Source organism: Xiphophorus couchianus, chromosome 9, assembly GCF_001444195.1.
Source record: "Xiphophorus couchianus chromosome 9, X_couchianus-1.0, whole genome shotgun sequence".
Lineage (NCBI taxonomy): Eukaryota > Metazoa > Chordata > Actinopteri > Cyprinodontiformes > Poeciliidae > Xiphophorus > Xiphophorus couchianus.
In genome coordinates this window covers 25,232,287-25,252,875 of record NC_040236.1, presented here as the reverse complement: position 1 = coordinate 25,252,875, position 20,589 = coordinate 25,232,287, and the positions used below count along the sequence as shown (strand labels likewise).

Genomic DNA, 20,589 nt, shown 5'->3' with positions numbered 1-20,589 from the left:
AGGAGCTGCTGTTCAGAAGGTCGATGAGTTTAAACACCAGGGCTTCACCACTCAAAGCAACCAGCAGTGCACAAGAGAGACAAAGAGCGCTGGGGTAACTTGGGGTGGCAGCAAATAAACAAGAGGAGCTGGAGACTGAAGATGATGAAGATGTGTTGTTTTCTCTGGTTTCAAACTTTGGTTTTCACACCATTAGAAATCAGTGTTTAGCGCACAAGAGCTGAAATCCAGCAGTGAGAAAATCATCTTGCTTGTTATTGCTCTGGGAAGTCCACCCTGAGCTAAAACAACAGGCCAGGCCTTCTGCAAATTCTTTTCTGTTTATTTAGGAAATGACTTTCAACACCCCACTCCTCATCACCTCAAGCTGTTACATTATGCCAGTGGAGCAGAATGGAATACCTTGCACCATTTTCTGACACAATGTAAAGACCTGTTTGTCCTCAATGCAACTAAAGAGGCTCTGTAGTGCAATATTTTTCCCCCAAAATATGTCTTAATGACTAAATGACAGATAAAATAATAGTTTTGTTCAAACCATCATACCCAAAACATCCCTGTTCACACAAAGCGCCCCCACCCCTCACCACCCAATCCCAGGGTAAACCTTAAGAGCCCCCTGGATAAGACAACAGGATTTTAGTTTTGCTACAAAAAGGCTAAAGTTGACTCCAGGAAAGCATTTTTTATACTGACCACTTGAAAACATCACAATTTATTGCATGGTCAATATAGCCATGGCCAGTCTCTCAAAGCACTTCATGACTATCAGAGTGAAGGCTACCAGACAGTAGACATTCAGGTTTGTCAATGTGGATGTTTGGGGGATGGGGATGATTGTGGTCTTCAAGTCTGAAGAAGAGAGGTGCTTAAAATGTCAGTCAGCCCCTCAGCACCGGCCCAGAGACGTTGTCAAGGTCAGCAACTTAGCAGGGATTGATCCTCTGCAGGGTCCCGTTCACTTCTGCTGGGGTCACCGTGTTTCTTCTCCTGGTTGAGGAGTAGGTCTGGTGCTGAGGGAGATGTTTGGTTCCTCAAATCAGACATAGAATTTCCTGAAAGCACCTGGCAGAGAGAGCTCTCTGGGGCATTAAGCATCCTTGCTGTTATCCTCTGGGATGGACGTTGTACCCCTTCACACTCTGTGGATCGCTGGACGTGACGTGAATATGGATCCTCTGGACGGCCTGTTCTGCCCTCTTCACTCCGTGCAGGCAGTTTTCTCTTAGCCACCTTGACTGCCAGTCTGCCACCGAACCTGAACGCAGTGTCCTTTGACCTTCAGCCAAGATCGGACCCTGTCCTAGTAGTGGTCACATTCTTTAAACACTTCTGGTAATATTTAATTATTAAATTGCTTTTCATGCTTACTTATCGTAAGAGAGGTTACTTAGATAGTTTCTTGAGTAATGTTATAGTGAATGACTTGTGAGAGTTTCAGGTAAATTTGGCTTGTGACTGTTTCAAAAGTGAGATAGCTTCACAAAGAACAACCAGAATTTAAATTTTCATCCCGCTGTAGATTGTTCATCAGAAGCTGGTGATGAGGTGCTAATCGCTGCTCGTCGCCCTTTTTAATTTCACGCAATGTACAAAACACTATTAAGCAAAAACTCGGCCTGGTCGCAAAGGTCATCTGAAAATGGTCTAAAAATTGAACAGTGTGTGCCCAGATTAATCTGTGCAGAGAACGAATGAGAATAATTCTCTTTGCCCATTCATGACGCGGTGCTGGGGGACTATGAAACGGTGAATGTTTTTCCGAAAGCCAAACATAATTGAAACACATGGAGCATGTTTGAGTCAGAGTGATCACCAGCTGGTTGAAGAGGTTGAAAAGGTTATTGCTTAAAGGTTGAGTACCTTCCTTTGATGAAAAATACTCTTCTTTTTTGTTTTGTTCTTTTTTAGGTGAAACCATTTGTTAACCATATCTCCTCAGTGGCAATCAGCCTCATACTTTACATGAGCTGTGTCTCTTTTTATTCACTGCAGTGAAACAGACAGTACAATATCAATGCAATAAAGATATCTATTACTTACATTTTTATGTTTTAAAAATTCTTGGAATTAATTTGGGTTCATAAATCTGTCCTGTGAACGGCAGGCAGGCAGCAAACACAATGCCGTCATTTTGCTGTTTTGCTTGACACTCCAATGTTTTTGTATATGCCAGAAATTAGATCGAAGCAGCACATCTGTTCACTGATGTTCACCTGCAACTCATAGAAGTAAGATGGCAAAATGCTCATCTTTGATTTTGTAACTCGGTATCAGATTTCTATTAAGGGGAGCAGTAGTGACTGTAACAGATTTTACAGATAAAGTTGTTTTTGTAATTATTCCAGCGCTCTCAGGCAGGTCCAGGATGGGCTTCACTGATAGACTAAATCCTGCTCCTCTGGAGATAATCACACCTTTCTGAGAAAGATAGTCTTTCTCCTCTCATTTCTCTGAGACTAAGAACCGTGATACAAGTTAATAACCATCTTGTTCTCTGCAGTTTTGCATTAAAGCATTAAAGGAGCACATTCACAAGTCCATGTTGATTAACAAGACTCTTGAAGACCATGCAAACCGTTTCGTCTTATTTTTTCTAAGCACACCATTAAATAAAAGTTGAGGTCAGCTTTCCTGTAGCATGTTCAAATCATTCTCTGATTTGTTTTTCTAATCAGAACTAATAAAGAGTTTTGCGACTCATCATTCAATACCTGTGGTTTTCATCAGTTATCATTCCAACGATCAAAGGCTTGGTGGCTAGTAAGAGATATAAAATGAAATTTTATTTAGCCAATTTTACTAAACAAATTATAAACAAGCCTTAATTAGAATCAAACCTTGAGACCCGACTAAGAACCGACCCGACGTCAAACCTTGAATTAAAATTTTAAAAGGCACAAAAGGATGAAATGGCTTAAAAGAAAAGATCATATCCACCATTTACCTGACCTGACATTACATGACTGCATTCAATAACAGTAATTTATGTGTAGATTAGAGACGTGTTATATAAAACTGAGACCCAGTAAACATTCAAATCATTTGATAATCCCAATCAATGAGTCTTTATATTATATAAAGCTGTGGACAAGCAAATAGCAGATTAACAAAGTAAACAAAGTTATTTTTACATCTTGGTAATACAGGAGTTGAATGTATGAATAGCAGTGACTCACCTCTCACTGTAAAGATGTGTTTCTTATTTGATGCTGATCCACAGATTACCATCAACCGAGTTAAAATGGAGGTTTGGTGGATGCAGAGAGGGACCAGAGAAAAGAAGGAAGAGGTTCAGTCAGACAGAGATTTAAAGGGGCAGTATTATGTAAAATCAACTTTATTGAGCTTTACATAATATTAAAATGTTATTCTCTCATCAAAAACAAAGCCGGAGTGTTGCCTTGACTCTTTCATGCATGTTTGAGGAATCCTTTAGTCCGTGGCAACCATCCAGCTGTGCAAACGCCTTAGAGGACTGAGTGCCGCCTTCAAGGAGTTTCCAAACTTCTGAGTTTCCGCCTCACAGAGCAGCCTTCCCCTATGACTCCCCCACTCAGTTCCTTCAGACTAGCCAGCAGTATTTAGCAAACACCTGGTGAAACTGTGCATCTGCCGAGCTCATTATAGGAGCTACCTCTCAGAGAAACACTGGTAAAAATGTTGTTCAAGGGTTAATAGAGAATCCGTGATAATTTCCAGAAGGCAGAGCGACAGAAATAACAGTTTTTAAAGAGACAGAGGCCAATTTTAAGGTGTAATATTATGAAGTCAAATTTTATATATGTAGCATTTTTATAACAACTGAAGTTAATATAGTTTCTTGATTGTACTATAAGATCGCACTGTGTGGAAAATACATAATACAGACAGATTTGTCACAATTCTGACCGCTACCAGAGACTGTTCATTCCCAGCATGACCAATCACTATGACTCTTTGAATAAACTTGGTTGATAGGAGTAAGGACACTTAATTTCTCTTTTGGATAAAAAAAGTGAATGACAGGACACTGACCGAACATTATGGTCAACAACAGGATGGTGGTATTCCATCACACTCCATGCGCAGTGTTTCCATGTTCCATGTGCAGCAGTGGACACCATCTACACCTGAAATACATCCCACCCCAACATTTATAGGACGTTTAGTAGTAAGACCACCTCTTTGATTGAGCTAATTAAGAACATGCGCTGCTGAGTCACATATATGGATACACCCATAGAAGGTTTTCAGTGGCCGTGATAATCCTCTTTGTCTTTTGGCATAAACCAAATAAAAGAGTCCAGCACTGAATGAAAGGAAGCAAACCAGCACTCACAGTTCAGCCAGACTCTACTTCCCACGACGCACCTGCTTACTCTGTGGCCGTGACTCTGACCTGAAGAAATAGTTTCCTGCTCAGTAGGAGTAACGCATCCCTGCGGTGATTCAGCTCCTGTGCTGGGACACAATTATCTGCAACAAGATGCTTCTACAGATATATTTCTAAATCTGTTTTTGGAGGGGACAGGTGCGGCGATGGGATTTGGAGACACAGTAATGCTCCGTGGAAACAGCCCCCCTGGCTGTGCGGCAGAGGGGTCAAAATAAATCCTGCAAAAATATGTTGGATAATAACTGTCCTGTTTGGGGTTTATAATGTTTCCTTCACAAACATTCTTGAAAAAGCATAGGAATCCTTGTTTCTGGGGAGGAGCGTCAACATTTACACTACTTTGCTCAGAGGAGCATGGTTCCCTCAAGTCAAAGATCAAACACAGCAGATGGGGAGAATGCAGATGGGACCTCTGGTGTGTGCAAAGAGAGGAGGAGAAAGCCTGGCTGCAAATGATAAAACTTCACACTGATCAGGTTTGACCGTATGTGTGTGTCTGTGATTTAAAACAGCAGGAGCGAGAGAGGACGATATCAAGGATGGTGTGCGTCAGTGAGACGCCTGATGCTCTGTGCAGAATGACATCAAGCAGCCTGAGTGGCAGCGACAAGCAATTCACTCTAAGGTCTGTTATTGTGAGGACGCCATCTGTACATCTGGAACAGTGGAAAGTTAGTAAAAACACTAAGCAGCAAACAGAGCCTCTCCAAGGGAAAAAACAGACTGCCAAATACTACGATGACTAATAGAGAGAGCATGGACATGAGTGTGTTTTTATGCAGCTTTGGAAAGGGAGTCTGGCACAGAAACCCACGTCTGACTTCTACTTCTCAGGCTAAAACCAGCTTTTCATCCGTCCGTCCGTCCGGCCGTCCGTCCATGAGGCGGACAGGGCTGGTTCCTGTCTGCAGCAGTCATTGGAAGAGAGGCAGGACACTTTATATATTTCACTTTACAGATACACAAAGCTGGAAGCTCGATTCAGAAAGACCCAGGATCCTCTGTTGTTAGCCGCAAACGCAGCTAACCACAGTATTTAATATGCCATAATGGCCGACACAGACAAAAACATAATTATAATGTGGAAGTAAATAATGTATAGCTTTAACTTCTTTTTTGTTTGTTTTAATGAAAATCAGAAAAGTTTTGTGTCTGTTTATATTCAGCTCCCTTCAGGCTGATACCCCAAAATAAAATAGTGTTCCTATTCAAAATGAAATGAAATCTTTATTTAATTCAAACAAGTAAAATGTCAGATAAAAATTTAAATAAAATTATTACATAGAAAACAAAAGAAAATAACAAACATTAAGGAGCAAATTATGTGAACCTATATATTTACTGCTGCTGTTGCACTCAAATTCCCTCATATGAGACAATAAATGCAATTTCTATTCTATTTTATTTTATTCTAATTAAAGCTAAATATTCGATTTCATTAAAAAAATGAAACCAGATATTAAGATATGAATATGGATTCTCTGTGGGGTTTGTGTTGGGTCAGTTTGGTAATTAAAGCATCTATTGGTACTTTTCATTTTTCTCCTTGGCCGAAGTGTTGTAACAAAACCTTCTTGTTCACACAAAGAATGTTGTAGTGTAGCCCTGAAAATCTTTAGTGCGATTTGCTTTACAATCCATAAGTTGCAGTTATTTTTTCTACCAGACTTTTTCCTTCCACTCAACTTTTTTTTCATCAAAATGCTTGGATACAGCAATCTGTAAAGCCTATTTAGCAATAACCGTTTGTGGCTTAGCCTCTTAGTATCTGTTAGACAACTGTAATTGTGTACACCAGAACAAACCTGTTTAATATATGGTGCATAAAAATAATTCTAACTGAAAAATAAGAATGAAGTCCATATTGCCTCATGCTGCTCTTGATGCCAGAAAATCCATCCATCCATCCATCCATCCATTTTCTGTTCACCCTTGTCCCTAATGGGGTCGGGAGGGTTGCTGGTGCCTATCTCCAGCTACGTTCCGGGCGAGAGGCGGGGTACACCCTGGACAGGTCGCCAGTCTGTCACAGGGCGCCAGAAAATCCTTAGATGCAAAACGTTGGATCAGTTTTTCCTTCACAAAACTCTGTTTACAAAAGCAGAGGAAGAGTTTTACGTCTTATCTGGGCCACCTTCTCCTCACATGGCTCTGTTTTTATTACTGGCAAATGTTGCACCGGACAGATGTGGCCCATATGTCAGAAGCTGCCTCTGACCTGGGTCACAACAAGTGTTTAAAATGCGAGAGGACACCCAAAGGAGATTTTGGTGCTTTTCTTCTGAAGCAGCATTTAGGCAAGCTGTTCTTGGCCTGACTCTGCAACATCATTCAACAACAAACTTCAGCCATATTTGTGTTGACAGATATGGCTGTCAACCATAACTCAGCAATAACTGAGTGAGTTATTTGCTCACTCAGTGTGAACTGAAGAGATCAGTTGTCGTTTTTCCAACTGTCTCTATCCAAGAAAGAAACTATTTCCAACATGTGGACAAGATAAACGACCAACTGGAGAAGTTTTGTGCTCAGGACAGACAAATATTAAACTATCTGGTCTTAATGACAAGAATGTGTGTGTTTGGAAGAGCTAAATGTGTTAAATTACCACATGCTGAAAAGCTTTTAAGAACTTTACCATGTTAAAATTTCTGCAAAATTTGACATAATATCACTCGAGTCAACACAACCCAGCTAATCTAGAAAGTACAATGCTGGAAGTATTGGGTCACCCTCTGTCACAGCGATTCTGTGCCATTTTCACATAACATTATATAGATAGCTACATCATGAATGTGTGAAGGAGCATTATGGTAGATCCTTCCTCCCAGCAGCTGTCAGACTCTGGAACCATCACTGCTCACAACAAACTGTGTATTTACATCTCTGCTGATATGTGAATCTTTACTCTTTCTAAATAACATTTCTGCTGGTATTTGCACATTTCAGTTGTTTTTACAGATTTTATTTTTCATATATTGTAAATACTTTGTCTTTTGATGCACAATGCACTTGCATAAAAGAAAAATGGTCCTACTAGGTTGCACATTTGGAGTATGCCATTTCTGATAATTGCACTATTTATCTTCTTCTTACAGTACATTACCCTTAATGTTGCTCATGTATTTTTAACTATTTTTTTAAAATCTTGGTTTGGACCTACTTACCTCAATGCTGCTGCTGCTTCACCTCAATTTTCCCAGTATGGGACAATGAGGGACATTTCTATTCTATTCAAGTCACTTTGAAGCATGGCAGTCTGCCTACTGCCTAAAATACATCCACATGTGCCTTTACTGAACGCAAACCATGTAAGTTAACAAATCAGCAGCTTGCAAAACCATGACATATTCTGGGTATTTGAAAATTGATAAACTTCTTAGCCAGCTACTTAACTAGTTAGATAGCAAGCAAGCTAGCAAGAAAGCATTCTTGCTTTTATCAAGTAGGATCTTTGTTCATCTGGTTTAGATAAACACATTCCAATTTCAGGTCAATTGACAAAAAATAAGATATTTTATGTAATGCATGTCTATGTTTGGGTTTATTTCAAACATACTAATTCTGGGAAAGTAACGTCTGTTAAACTGATTAATTTAATTTAATTTGTTGACAGTATGAACTTTTTCTGGTTTTGCTCTGAATGTTCTGTAATCTTTGTTTCGCTGCTGCCAGTCTTGGCCAGGATTCACTTGCAAAAGATTTTTAATCTCAATGAGATTTTTCTGTTGTAATAAAGGTTAAGCAAAAAGAAAAAAAAATGAAATGACACTTTTAAAAAATCATCATATCTTCACATGGAAATACTTTGTTTCAAATTAACCCCAATCTGCTTTTTTTTTTTTTTTTAATCCCAGAAACATAACTGAAGTTATTCTGAAAATATTGAATCCAGATTCACTGAAAACAAAACTAGAAACTGATTTTATTGGCCAAGAACTTCACTCTCTCAAACACTCTGCTCTCTTGTTTTCATCAAAAGGAGTAGAGATGCACAACATAAATTTTAATAGTGTAGGGTTCTACTGAAAGATAAAAAGGTATTGCATTGATTAAGTCTTTTTTTTTTTAAAAAGAAATCTGTCGTAAAACAACCCCATTGTGACATCAGAGTAAGAGCCAGAAAACTCCAAGCCAAAGCTGCAGAGGAATCTGGGTCAGAGCTAGTTAAAAGATTTGTGTGTGAGCCGTGCTCCTCCATGTACAGCGTGTCAGAGTGCAGAATCAGGTCGCTGTAGTGTTGGAAAAAATGCAAGTGAAAATAAAGCCTTGTTCTGTGGACTCTCACGGGAGCCGCTGTGTGCACGAAAAACATGAGGTCACCAGGCAGTAAAGGGTGCAAATTAAGTGCAGCAAATGAGGGGGAAAAAGGCTAAACTGTTCAGCAAGGACAAGTTTATTTCTAAGAAATCCGACAAAGAACCAGAGCGTACAGACAGTACTCCAGAAAATGACGAGGCAGGGAGAGAAAACGTTGGGTTGCCACAGTCCAAACCCGCTCTGCGTTGGTAGCTAACTACAAACACTGATTTGAGATACTGAGGGAGGCACTTAACACAGCTGCATTCATAATTGTGCAACATATTATCGATCAGTTCTTCTCAAAAACACCTGCAGTTACAGTGCACTCAAAGTTAGGTGTCATTATCGGTGAAGGTTAAAAAGTCTGGACAGAAGCGCAATTAGTACCAAAGTACAGAGTGACTGTCTGAACTCCAGGCCGGCGCTAAAAAGACAGAGTGCAGACAGGAACTCAATTAGGAAATTAATTATCTGTCCATCTATCCTATTCCCCAGTTAGACAGGAGGGAGCTTTGACTAATCCACCCCCACCACCACCCCCAGCTCGGTCAGTGAGATCATCCAAGAGGAAAAGTGGTTCAGTCTGTCCACAACAGTTTCTCCTTCCAGACCTCCACCTTTCCTCCACACCTTCAACTCTTCACAGTCGAGCGTTTCAGTGAGGGCTTGATGCAGTGTCTCTTACAGCTTGGCTTTGCCCGGCTGCAGCTGCAGGTTTTGGAGCTTCATGGCCAGGCCCATGTTCCCCGTGATCTTCAGCTTGCCCTGGAAAAATGCCTGGGAATCGGATGGGGAGAGGGAGGCGGGGATGGGTAGAAAGAAAAAAAAATGAAATAAATAAATAAATCAGCGTCAGAACAGCTTGGAATTGGTGTTAGAGTGAACTACGCAGCAGCAGTTTTAAGAGTTACTGTGAGAGATTAACTCAGCCGGGGAGAAAGTGGGGCAACGGCAACAAAAGCTTATGACACGACAGGAAACGGCACGGCAGGCGCGTTCGGAGCAGAGCAGTGAATGTTGGGAAGACTAACTTAATCTGGAAAAACAGAATAGAGCCATCGACTGAAATGCAGGCTCCGCTCTCTGAATCCAAAAAAAAAAAAAGTTGGTCGTAACGAGAAAAATCTAAACCGTTCTTTTGTAATAACTACCTTCTACAAATCGGAGGTGATTTGATCGAGTCATTTTTTAAGCTCAACCTGGTATTGCGATTTACTGCTATTACACACAATAAATTGGAGTTACAAATTCTTGCAGCTGAAAAGATGAATGCAGCAAAAAATATCAATAAATAATGAAAATGTAAGGATTTCCCAGTATTGCATCAATAAACTAAGTTTGGAACAAATGTTTGACATTTCTTTTTGGCTTTTCAAACCAGACCCCGTCCTGCTCACCCTGCCTGCCCACGGCTCCCTGCTTCAACACACACTGGTCAGTTAACTGGGCTATTAATTAAAACCAGAAGCCAGCACAGTAAGGCTGAACAAGTCGCAATATAAAGTGTTTTTTTATGCTGAAAACAGGCTAATAAACACAAATAAATGCAGTGACATGACAAAATGAAAATAAAGACAATTTGTAATGAATATTCACAGAGCTTAATTTTTTATGTTACACCCTTATTCCAAATTGTTTTAAATTAATTAATCTCGTTCATCAAAATCCCACCACACAAATACTCCAGTATGACAATGGGGAATAAAGTTTTGGACTCTTTTGTAAATGTATTAAAAACAGAAAAACCAAGAAATCACATGGAAATGGGGCAAACAGGTGGGTTTAAACAGCCTCTATTTAAATATCAAAGGAACTCAGTGAATCAGAAGTTTTGTAGTTTTCTGGAAGTTTGTTCCAGATTAGTGGAACATAAAAATAGAATGCTGCTTCTCCATCTGCAGAACCAGAACCAGAACCTTAGAGGTCTGGCAGCTTGATCCAACTGCCAGATCAGATCTTTAATGTGTTGTGGTGCTAAACTGTTCAGTGGTTTATAAACTAGCAGGATTTTAAAGTCTATTCTCTGAGCTGCAGGAGTCAGTGGAAGGACTTTAGAACCTGTGAAGACATTGTTACAGTAAATCAATGAGTAATTAATCATTTATTACTGAGGAATTATTTTTTTATGATGAGTTCAAACACAAATTGATGCTACAAGCAAACTCCAAAAGCTGACTTTTGTTCCCCATTTGATCAGTTGTTTTCTTCATTGGAGCAACATGACATACCACTGGAAAAAATGACTGTATTAAATTACTGTGTTCTGTTTATAATAATTGGTGGTATTTTTGAAGTAGCCTCTTTGATTGAGTTTGACATGTATGATGCATAAAAATCAAGAAAATTATGGACAATTCTGAACCTCCTCTTCATGAGACTGTCTTAGAAAAACTGAGTGTCTTCAGTCAGAGGCTCCTTCAGATTCGCTGCAATACAGACTGGGACAGGAGAGCTTTTCTGTCAACAGTCATCACTATCTACAACAACTATTTGAAGAATTTTGAATCAATACCGAGTTACGACGTTCAATTTTCCTTTGGGATCAATAACGTTTTTTGTACAGAAATTTTAATGACTGTATGCAGCAGCAGACATGCAGACCAACAGGTTATGAAATAAAATAATTTCCTTAGTGACTTTTATTTTTATTGGAAAAAGTACCACATAGTTTTCTATATATAAAGTCTGTATGTTCTGTGGGAAAGTCTTAGCCTCATTAAGAACCTACAGCTAATCCTCAGAAAGTGAGTGGACCAAAAACTGTGATAACCTCCAAGCTCTGATAAGACCAGACCGGCTCCCTATCAGTCAGGATTCCAACATGTCACAGTGAACTCAGCAAGTCTTACAAAACAAAACTAACAATTTGCACAAACCTGAAGTGTTTTCTTTAAAAAGTCTTTAAAGGCCAGTATTGTTTTTTCCATGCACACAGTGCAATTTTATAGCTTAATCAAGTAACTATGTTACCTTCAGTTGTTATATCAAACATGACTTAAATTATAAAATCAAATTTCTTTTAATGCCTTGAAATTGGGCCTCTGTCTCTTTAAGAAATTCCTTTTGAGGCTTTGCCTTCATGAAGTCATCACAAAATGGCTCCTCTATCAATGTGTTAAAGTTGTTACTGGCGTTTCACTAAGTAGCTCCTATGATGAGTTCAGCAGATGTAAAGTTCCACCAGGTGTTTGCTAATTGCTGCTGGCTAGTCTGAAGGGAGCTGTGAGGAGGGCTGCTCTGTGGGGGGGAGGATCTGCACCTCGAAGGCGGAGCTAGGTCCACCCAGGCCTTTTGCATAACTGAATGGTTGGCATGGAGATGAAAGGATTTCTCAAACATATGAAAGAATCAAAGCAACACTCCAGGTATATTTTAGATGAGAAATTAACATTATAACACGACGTAAAGCACAAAAAAAATTATTTTACATAATCCTGCCCTTTTAAAACTTAGGAAATAAAATCATGCCCATTAAGCAGGAAGAGGCTTTAGGAGCATCAACTGAGGAGGCAAACAGCGAAGAAGAAAACTGGAGAAACTCTATTAGCAGGTAAACGATCTGGAAGTACCCTAAAGAAACTGTTTCATAACGCCGGATTTTTTGGACAACCAGTCAAATGAGTCAAAGCTGTTATGGACGCAGAAGTTGTTAAATAATTTAATGTTCTGTTTGGTCCAGGACACAAAAGCACAATCCATTAGAAGATGAGGTTACCTGAGGTTACTTCTTAAACTAACAGAGCAGTTTTTATCTGCTGCGTTCTCTCTGAATGCTCTGCAACTTGGATTATTCCCATGGGAAGACTTTTTTTTTTTCAAATACGTCTTCAATTGAAGGTTTCTTGGTTCTGCTCTGGCAGCTTTCCTCCTCGGTGAACAGCACTCGCTGTTTGACACTGATAAAAGTCGTGTTTACACAGCCTGCGTCCTGGAGGTCATCGTCTCGTCGCAGGATGAAAGTACGGACAATATTTTATTTTGTTTTTCAAACACACTTTTAGAATTTTCACAGTAATTCTGAGCTCATCCTTGCAGCCGCTGCTTCCATCATTTCCAGAAGCAGCCAAACATATTTCATAACAATGCTGTGATTTAATGAGCTGGAATGCTTGCAGTCTTCAAGTGCCTGCTGTCTTTCTCTATGCTTCCCACATTTCCATCTCTTCAGTAGGGGGAAAAAAGAAAGAAGGCTTCTTCTCTGGTGAGATGTCTTCTAGGATACGATATGGTTCGCATACTCACCGTCTGTGGGTTCATTTTCCCGGTCATCAAGGCCAACAAGTCTGTGTCGGACATGGCGATGGTGCAATCTGCTTTCTTGTCTGCCGAGAGGAGATAAAGAAGTTAAAGATTAGACATATTTGCTGAGTTAAAGGTAATCTACGGAGATAAAGCAGATAAGTGAGCAGACCTTCAGCTTCGACCTCAATCTGTGACTAAAGACAACCTGCACGTTTTCCCACCTGCGTCGTTGTGAACGCAGCCGCTGCCGTTCTTCACGTCCACTATCCAAGTGGCTTCCTGTCCGTTTGGGCCGTCTTTCACTTTGAAGGCGAAAACTCCTCCGATTTTCTTCACAAACTGCTCCCCTTCCTGGAAACCGCAGAAACCGTGAACATTTAGAGAACCGGACACATGCACAAAGTTATCTCTGCGCCTTCGATCTGTTGGAGGAACGGGACAGTTTGGCCGTTTTCACACCTGATAGTCTGGTTGACTCTGTTCCATTCAAAATTGCAACATTTGTTACATTTTCAGCTGAAAAATGTAGTTGCGTTTTCTTTAAACATTTAGTTGCGCAAATTGAAATTACGAAAATAAATTTGCTTAAAGGAAAAATGTTTTTCTATAAGGATGAGGTGGTTTTTGGTCTGATCAAAATTGATGTACTTTGCAAAAACGACAATGGAAACACTTTTTTGGCATCACGAGTCACATGATCAACATGTTGCTACTGTCGAAAACGATGAAGAAGAGGACAGGAAGTAGTTGGAGGATGACCGTTTGTTTTTGTTGGTCTATTTTATAGAAGCTGGAAAGGGAAGTGGAGGGAGTCTCCATGGCGATCTCCACCTGTCTCTGAAGTTCACTGGGAGTTTATTTTCCCAGAATGTTCCTGAACCAAGGGTCCTCCAAGTGTCTGATGTAAATGCTAAACTCCTGATGTTCTCTTTGCTTTAGTATTAATTTGAGAACCACATGAAAGGTTAGACTTAATTTACTTGACAACCAGTCAAGATAGACTCTGAGTTGCTTCAATGCATTCAAAACCTTAAGAACAGCGAACAATGACTGACATTTCTCTGCTTTATGTAACCAGGCTTCAAGTTCAAGGTGAGCTGCAGCAAAAACACCAGGAAGACACAAAGAGAGGTCAAGACTCTGAAAACAAGATTTAATGCTGATCAAAAGCTTCAGATTACAGCTATAGAAAGTTACAAACAAAGCTAAAGATGTCAACAGAAGGAATTAATAATTGTTGAAAAACAGCTTTTACTCCAATCTGTGCTTTCTTTTGGACTATCAAGAATTCATCTAAACAATGGCTCATATGTTGAATATGGATCAGGTACTGAACACATGTAGAAGTCCGTAATGACTGTGTTCTCTGACAAAAATTACACCCTGTCAGCTGTTGTCATTTAGTCCTTCTTTGTGTTTTCAGTGGGGAGGCGCCGACTGCAGATTTCTTTTCCAGGCTTAAAAAGCCCAACCTACCCGTTCTGACTTTTTGTTGTTTTTTTTGTTTTTTTTAACTGACACAGTGACACTTCTATCTCCATGTTTCTGTCATTTAAGACAAATCTTCACAGCCGGCCCTGCCGCAGAGCTGGAGATCGACCTGCCTTCCCTGAGGTCAGTAAGTGCTTCAGGATAGCAGAGTCAGTGAGGAAACCATTTGCTGATTGAGTCAGCGTAAGCTTGACGTGATGTGTGTGCGGTGAGGCGGTCCCAATGTGCCACCTGGAGCTGGTGCAGCAGGCGCACACGTGAGCACAAACAAATGAATGAATTGATGATTTTTTAAATTATTTTATTTACGCAGCTGTAAAAATCTGAAGCATCCGATAAGTGGTGGGTTGGTTACTCCATTCTAACTGAAGGAACAGAGTGCCAGAACATCTGATCAGTACGTTGAGGTTTTAAAACTGATCAGATGTTCTGGCACTCTGTTCCTTCAGTTAGAATGGAGTGCCAGAGAAGTCCAGAGCTATTTTCAGCTGTTTAAAGCTTAGAATAACAAAGCGACACCTTGCTGTGTACTGCCAGTCAGCTGGCTGAAAGCTGGCACTGTCATCTTAGAATATCTGTGTTATCCTTAGGTATTTTCTCTGCTTTACGACAATCATTTGAAACTTCTTAAACATCATTTCCATGACCAATGATGTGTCTTTCCACTAGGGTTGGCCAAATGACTGAAAAATGATATTAGCATTTCTTATCGATTGATAGATAATAACTGATTAGTTTTTATTTTAAACATCCAGAATTCTGCCAAACTGATTATGTTACCTTTCAGCCTTTATCCATAATTTCTTCTTGAACTGTTGAACTTTTTTTTTAGATTCTGGATCTAGGTTGAGTGAAATTAACAACATTTGATCAGACATATTTTCTACCAGTACTGATCACATGTCTTATTGCCTTAGAGATCATTATCATTTTATCGCCCAGCCCAACTTTCCATGTTTGTTTAAATGGACAGTGTGTAAATGTAAAATCCACTTTTTAAGCTTTGCATCCAGGAATGTTTCCCTCATCAGAAACATTCCTGGAGCGTTGCCTTGATTCTTTCATGTATGTTTGAGAAATCCTTTAATCTCTATGGCAACCATTCAGCTGTAGAAAACGGCTGGGTGGACATAGCCCCGCCTTCAAGACGCAGCTCCTCCTCAGAGCTGCAGTTTCCAAACTTCAGAGCTTCTGCCTCACAGAGCAGCCCTCCCCCACTCAGCTCCTTCAGACTAGCCAGCAGCAATTAGCAAACATCTGGTGGAACTGTGCACCTGCTTATCTTATTATACAAGCTACTTCTCAGTAAAATCCTGGTAAAAATGTTGTTAAAGGTTTAATAGAGGAGCCATGTTGTGATGACTTCCTGAAGGTGGAGTTTCAAAAAGAGCAAGACATTTCTGAAAGAAACAGGCCCAATTTCAAATTTCTTTAAAGTCATTTTTGATATATACAGCATTTTTTATAACAACTGACAGTAACATAGTTACTTGATTGTTCTATGTGCCTGGAAAAAACATAACACTGCCCCTTTAAGAAATGAGGAGTTTCTCATTGCATCAGTTGGGGTTAAATAACTTGTTGCCAGCTGGAAGGTAATTGTCCATGCAGTAATTATCCTACAGGATGCTCCTTCCTGTTGCTTAGTGAAATCCAGTTGTTGATTTTTCAGTCCATTACCAGCAGTAGAAATAATTGCTGTTTTTCAGTTTTAGATCCAAATGACATGCTTTATTTAAAATGAAGCTGCTGTATCTTCATGCAAGGTTCTACCATGTTAAAACTTCCCTGTGAGTTCATGTTTAAAGTAAGAATAATTGGTTGGTGTGTGTAATGCAGTCACCTCCTGCAGCTTCTTGTTGATCTCCTCAAACACAGCATGGGCCTTGAAGCCCTCCAGTCCGGTACCAGCGCTGGTCCGAACGGCTCGAATCCTTCCCATGAAGACGACGAGCAGAAAGACGAAACGCAAAGGACAGAGAGGAACACAGGCAACATCGTCGTCAGACAATATACAGAAAGCTTTAGCCGCAGCACAAATCTGCCTCTAAAGTACGGCCTTTAAAAGTGGTCAAAACAAAGAATTCGTCGTGATTCTTTCATCTTTGGAGTCACTGTAGGATCAGGAAAGCTCAGGGCACAGATCTTTGATGGCTTCGTTCATTGTATGTGATTGGCCCCCCCCAGCCCTCCAGGCCACACACCCCGAGGTGACTCACTCCATCACTTCCTCACCTGAATCCTGGGGGCGACTAACCAGAAGGAGATCAGGCTGATGACTGGAAGTCTAACTGAGCTGCCATTTATGGCAAAAACGCACCAACATGAGGGGAGGCTCAGCACCTGCTAGCATGGAGTTTCTAGTTTGTATTTTGACATTTTTTTTCCTTAAATTTTTTTTTTAAATAATGTATAATTAAACTTTACTTCCTGAAGTGTGTTCTCCTGGATGAGGTGAGCGCCTGAATCGAAGTGGACTGCTGTGTGTTAGGAACAGGTGGGAACAGGGTTAGGGTTAGGGTTAGCCTAACCCTAACCCTATGTTCAGCAGCATCACTTAATCTGTGTGTTTGCTGTTTAACACGTGTACAGTGGAAACCAGAAGTGTAAACACGCCCAATAAAAAGTAGAAAGAATTTAAACATCATGCCTTATTTAAACTGAACAAATATCTCAGGTGACATCAGCAGGTTACTGACCTTACAGCCTGGAGAACGTTTGTTAGATTAAAGTTGTTGTCACATTTGGTTAATTGAGGCTCTAATCTTCACTTTGTTTATTGATCAGCGGGGTATTTAAACTGTGCAGCATCAGTTTACGTCAATTAAAGTCTTTGCCTAATATGAGCAGCTGTCAATTGAAGACTAGCTGATAAACCCGACTATCGGCTTTTCCTTGACATTCGTCCCAGTCCAGAGCTAAACGGGATAAACAGGACCAATGATGGTGAACCTGTGAAATGGCTCGATGCTAAATGAAAACGGTATGAATTTAACCCGCCTTACCTGTGAATTTCAGGCATTCTGCTGTAAGGAGTACGGAACGAAAAAAGCGCTTCTGCTAAAACAAACAAGCAGATCTACTGCTGTACTTTCTCCTTTCTCCTGCTGTTAGGTAACTGCAGCACTTCCGGGTTTCTTCCTGTCTTTTCACATAGACATGAATATCCAGACTCGATTTGTCGATGTCAGATAGCAGCGAACGGTCTTTAATTTGGACAGCTTTAAAGCATAAAATATGATTTTAACAGCCGCAGAGCATAAAATTCTTATTTAAAATATCAGTTTTCAATAATAATGATATTATGCTGTTTATTTTTTGTTACTACGTTTGTGTTCAAACATCCTCCTGAGGCATGTAAAGTAGAATATTACGGGATGCCATTTGTAAAGTTAGTCTAAAACAAACAGTAATAATTTGTCATTTAGCCTGTCATGAGAAGGAAGAAACTGGAAGTTCGTTTTTCAAAGTCACGTTTTCACCACATTTGTTATATGTCATATGTAAAAAAAAAAAAATAAAAAAAAATTGACTTGAAAGCTGATTCTTGCAGACACTTTCCATCCGGTGAACCTCAGCTATTTTGCAAGAATAGAAGTTGGTCAGATGTGCGAAGCTGACAGACAAACAAACGGTAAAACCTTGGCGGCTTTAACTGAAGCATCCTTTAGAATAAACAGCATATATCTGATCTATTCAGAGTAAAATTACTGACATTTTTACACTGCCACAAACTGATTGCTTTGTTCCTCGTGTTTGGCTATAGAATTAAAAACTTCTAATATCATCTTAAAGTTTGACTGAAGATCTATTCAGAAGAATGACTGCGTTAAGAGTGTGCTGATTTCCACAAGCCATACATTCCAGGAAAGATGTTTTTAAAGCAGAAGAGACTGCAGAAAATACTTCTGCACTTCAATCCATACAAATTGAAACCAAAAGAACTTTAAAAGCATCTTGTCAAGTAATTTATTTTTCTTTAAGTCTTTGACTTCCAGGGTTCGAGTTTCACGCTTTAATGGCAGCAGGAAAAAATAGATTCTGGTAGTTTAGTGGTGGAATCTTTAATCACTGCATTTCAATAGTTTGCAATATTTCTTCAAAACCACTTCAACTTGTAGAAAATTAAATTAATTATCCTGAGTAGATTCCTGAGTGGGTCGAAAAGCGGAGTGTTGAAAAGAGCTCCATCTTTCTAATTCTTTATTAGTCAAATTCACTCACAAAAGTGACTGACAGTAAAATGTTCTCTAAAGGTTTCTTGGCAGAGTGTAGATTGTTGCTCTTCCTGGAAGTAGAAAGGCAGTGAGAGGTGTGATGTAATACAGAAAGAAGTTCTCAAAAAGTCTACATGTAGTCCTAATACCCACTGAAACACAGTGAAAAAATATCCTCCACCCACCCCTAATGTTTTACACAGGTTTAATTTTTCATGTCCAAATGAATAAGAAGCATCCTTCAAATGAAGGACTGAGTGGAGGACAAAGTAACTAGAGAGTTTAAGCATACTGAGGAGGGAGTGGAAATAACAAAAAAAAAACAGAAGACCTAATTCTAACAAGACGATTCTTCTGGTAAGTGGGGGCAGATGGGGAAGGGAGCAGGCAGGGGCAAGTGGGGAAATAATTAACAGTTGTGAAGGGGAGCAAAATGATAGGCTGAGGTGAGGATGGAAACAAAGGGAATGAAAGGGGAAAGGAAACCTGAACAGTAAACAGAAACAAATACTAATCTAATGAAACATATAAAAAAACACAAACAATGAGAACAACTGAACTGACACAAAGGATAAACTAAGACAGCAAGAAATATGGAAATAAATAATAAGGACATGATCAAAATAGAAAATAACTGAAGATAAAAGTCCAAACACCTACGGACCATAACAATCTGACCACTTTGGGGGGAAAAATACATAAAAAAAACAATGCATCATGCACTAATTTAAACTGATAGTGACCATGATTATGATACATTGTCATGATTTCAGTTTGAAAATTAAATTACCATTTAAACTGCATTTAATGGAGTTACTTTTAAAAAATCAAGTTCTTTGATCATCTACTGATGTAGTTGGGTGTGTGTGTGCTCTTTGGAATGCTTGAGTCTTACGGCCAGCATATTTCATAAAAGTAGCTTTTTAATTTGAAATCTATTTTAAAATGCTCCTTATGTTGAGAGAATACACAGAGAATGGTGAATTAAAAAGTAGAAATTTTCACAATGAGAAAAGGAGAGTTCTCATTCAGTCGATGTTTGCAGAGCAGAGATGAAAGGAGGTAGAGTGGGCAGAATTCTGCTGGGCTTGGTGAGTGAAAATGACTTGAAGGCCAACAGTTCAAAGCCCTTTAACTCATTTCTACGTTTGAATCAAGACCGAAAGACGCTCATCTGTTACTGGTAAAATCCACTGTTTTATTCCCCCCCCACCAACAAAAGCTCAAACGTCACAGCGAATGAGTAGGGAAATTGCGCCCTCTGCTGGTTAAATGAGCACAAAACATACTGGAAATGAACGCGTGGGACCATCAGTGCTTTAATGTAAAACGGAAATAATATCTTACATGGTTTTCGAATTTTTGGCAAATAAAAATCTGAAAAGTGTGGATTATCAAAGTCTGTCGGTGAGGAAGTCTAGCAGCCAGTTGCGCAGGGGGGTGCTGAAGCCCAGGTGTCCCAGTTTTTCTGCCAGATGCTGTGGGATGATTGTGTTGAACGTTGAGCTGAAATCCAGGAACAACATCCGCACATGAGTGTTCTTCTCCTCCAGGTGAGCCAGGCTCAGGTGTAGGGCGGAGGAGATAGCGTCCTCAGTGGAGCGGTTTCGGTGGTAGGCAAACTGGAACGGGTCGAATGTGGAGGGGATTCTGGAGACGATGTGTTCTTTTACCAGCCTTTCAAAGCACTTCATCGTGATGGGAGTCAGTGCCACAGGCCGGTAATCGTTGAAAGAGGTGACTTGAGGTTTCTTTGGCACCGGAATGATGGAGGCAGTTTTGAGACAGGCTGGCACTGTGGCTTGGTCCAGTGAGGTGTTAAAAATGTCTGTTAGGACACCAGCCAGCTGACCTGCGTATTCCCTGAACACCCGCCCAGGTATGTTGTCGGGGCCTGGGGCCTTCCGTGGGTTGACTCTTTTCAGAGTCTTCAACACATCGTCTGTGTCCAGGCAGAGT

At 40.0% G+C, this 20,589-nt stretch overlaps 1 protein-coding gene across 1 annotated transcript; it reads right to left on the bottom strand.

The window, feature by feature from the left end:
• Positions 1-8,751: 8,751 nt before the first annotated feature.
• On the bottom strand, positions 8,752-17,575 carry scp2b (sterol carrier protein 2b). The gene is made up of 5 exons (XM_028028489.1): positions 17,419-17,575; positions 16,257-16,347; positions 13,144-13,273; positions 12,923-13,002; positions 8,752-9,457 (listed from the first exon to the last, which is right to left on the bottom strand). Exons 1-5 carry the CDS (start codon positions 17,433-17,435, stop codon positions 9,362-9,364), a joined length of 414 nt encoding a protein of 137 aa, XP_027884290.1. The 5' UTR covers positions 17,436-17,575; the 3' UTR covers positions 8,752-9,361.
• Between the last annotated feature and the right edge of the window lie 3,014 nt (positions 17,576-20,589).

What these genes read in the sequence shown, in the direction of transcription:
- scp2b (XM_028028489.1), bottom strand. An exon ending in TCAACAAGAAGCTGCAGGAG is followed by an intron (nt 13,274 to 16,256) that starts GTGACTGCATTA and finishes TGCGGTTTCCAG; the next exon opens with GAAGGGGAGCAGTTTGTGAA. An exon ending in CTGCGTTCACAACGACGCAG is followed by an intron (nt 13,003 to 13,143) that starts GTGGGAAAACGT and finishes TCCTCTCGGCAG; the next exon opens with ACAAGAAAGCAGATTGCACC.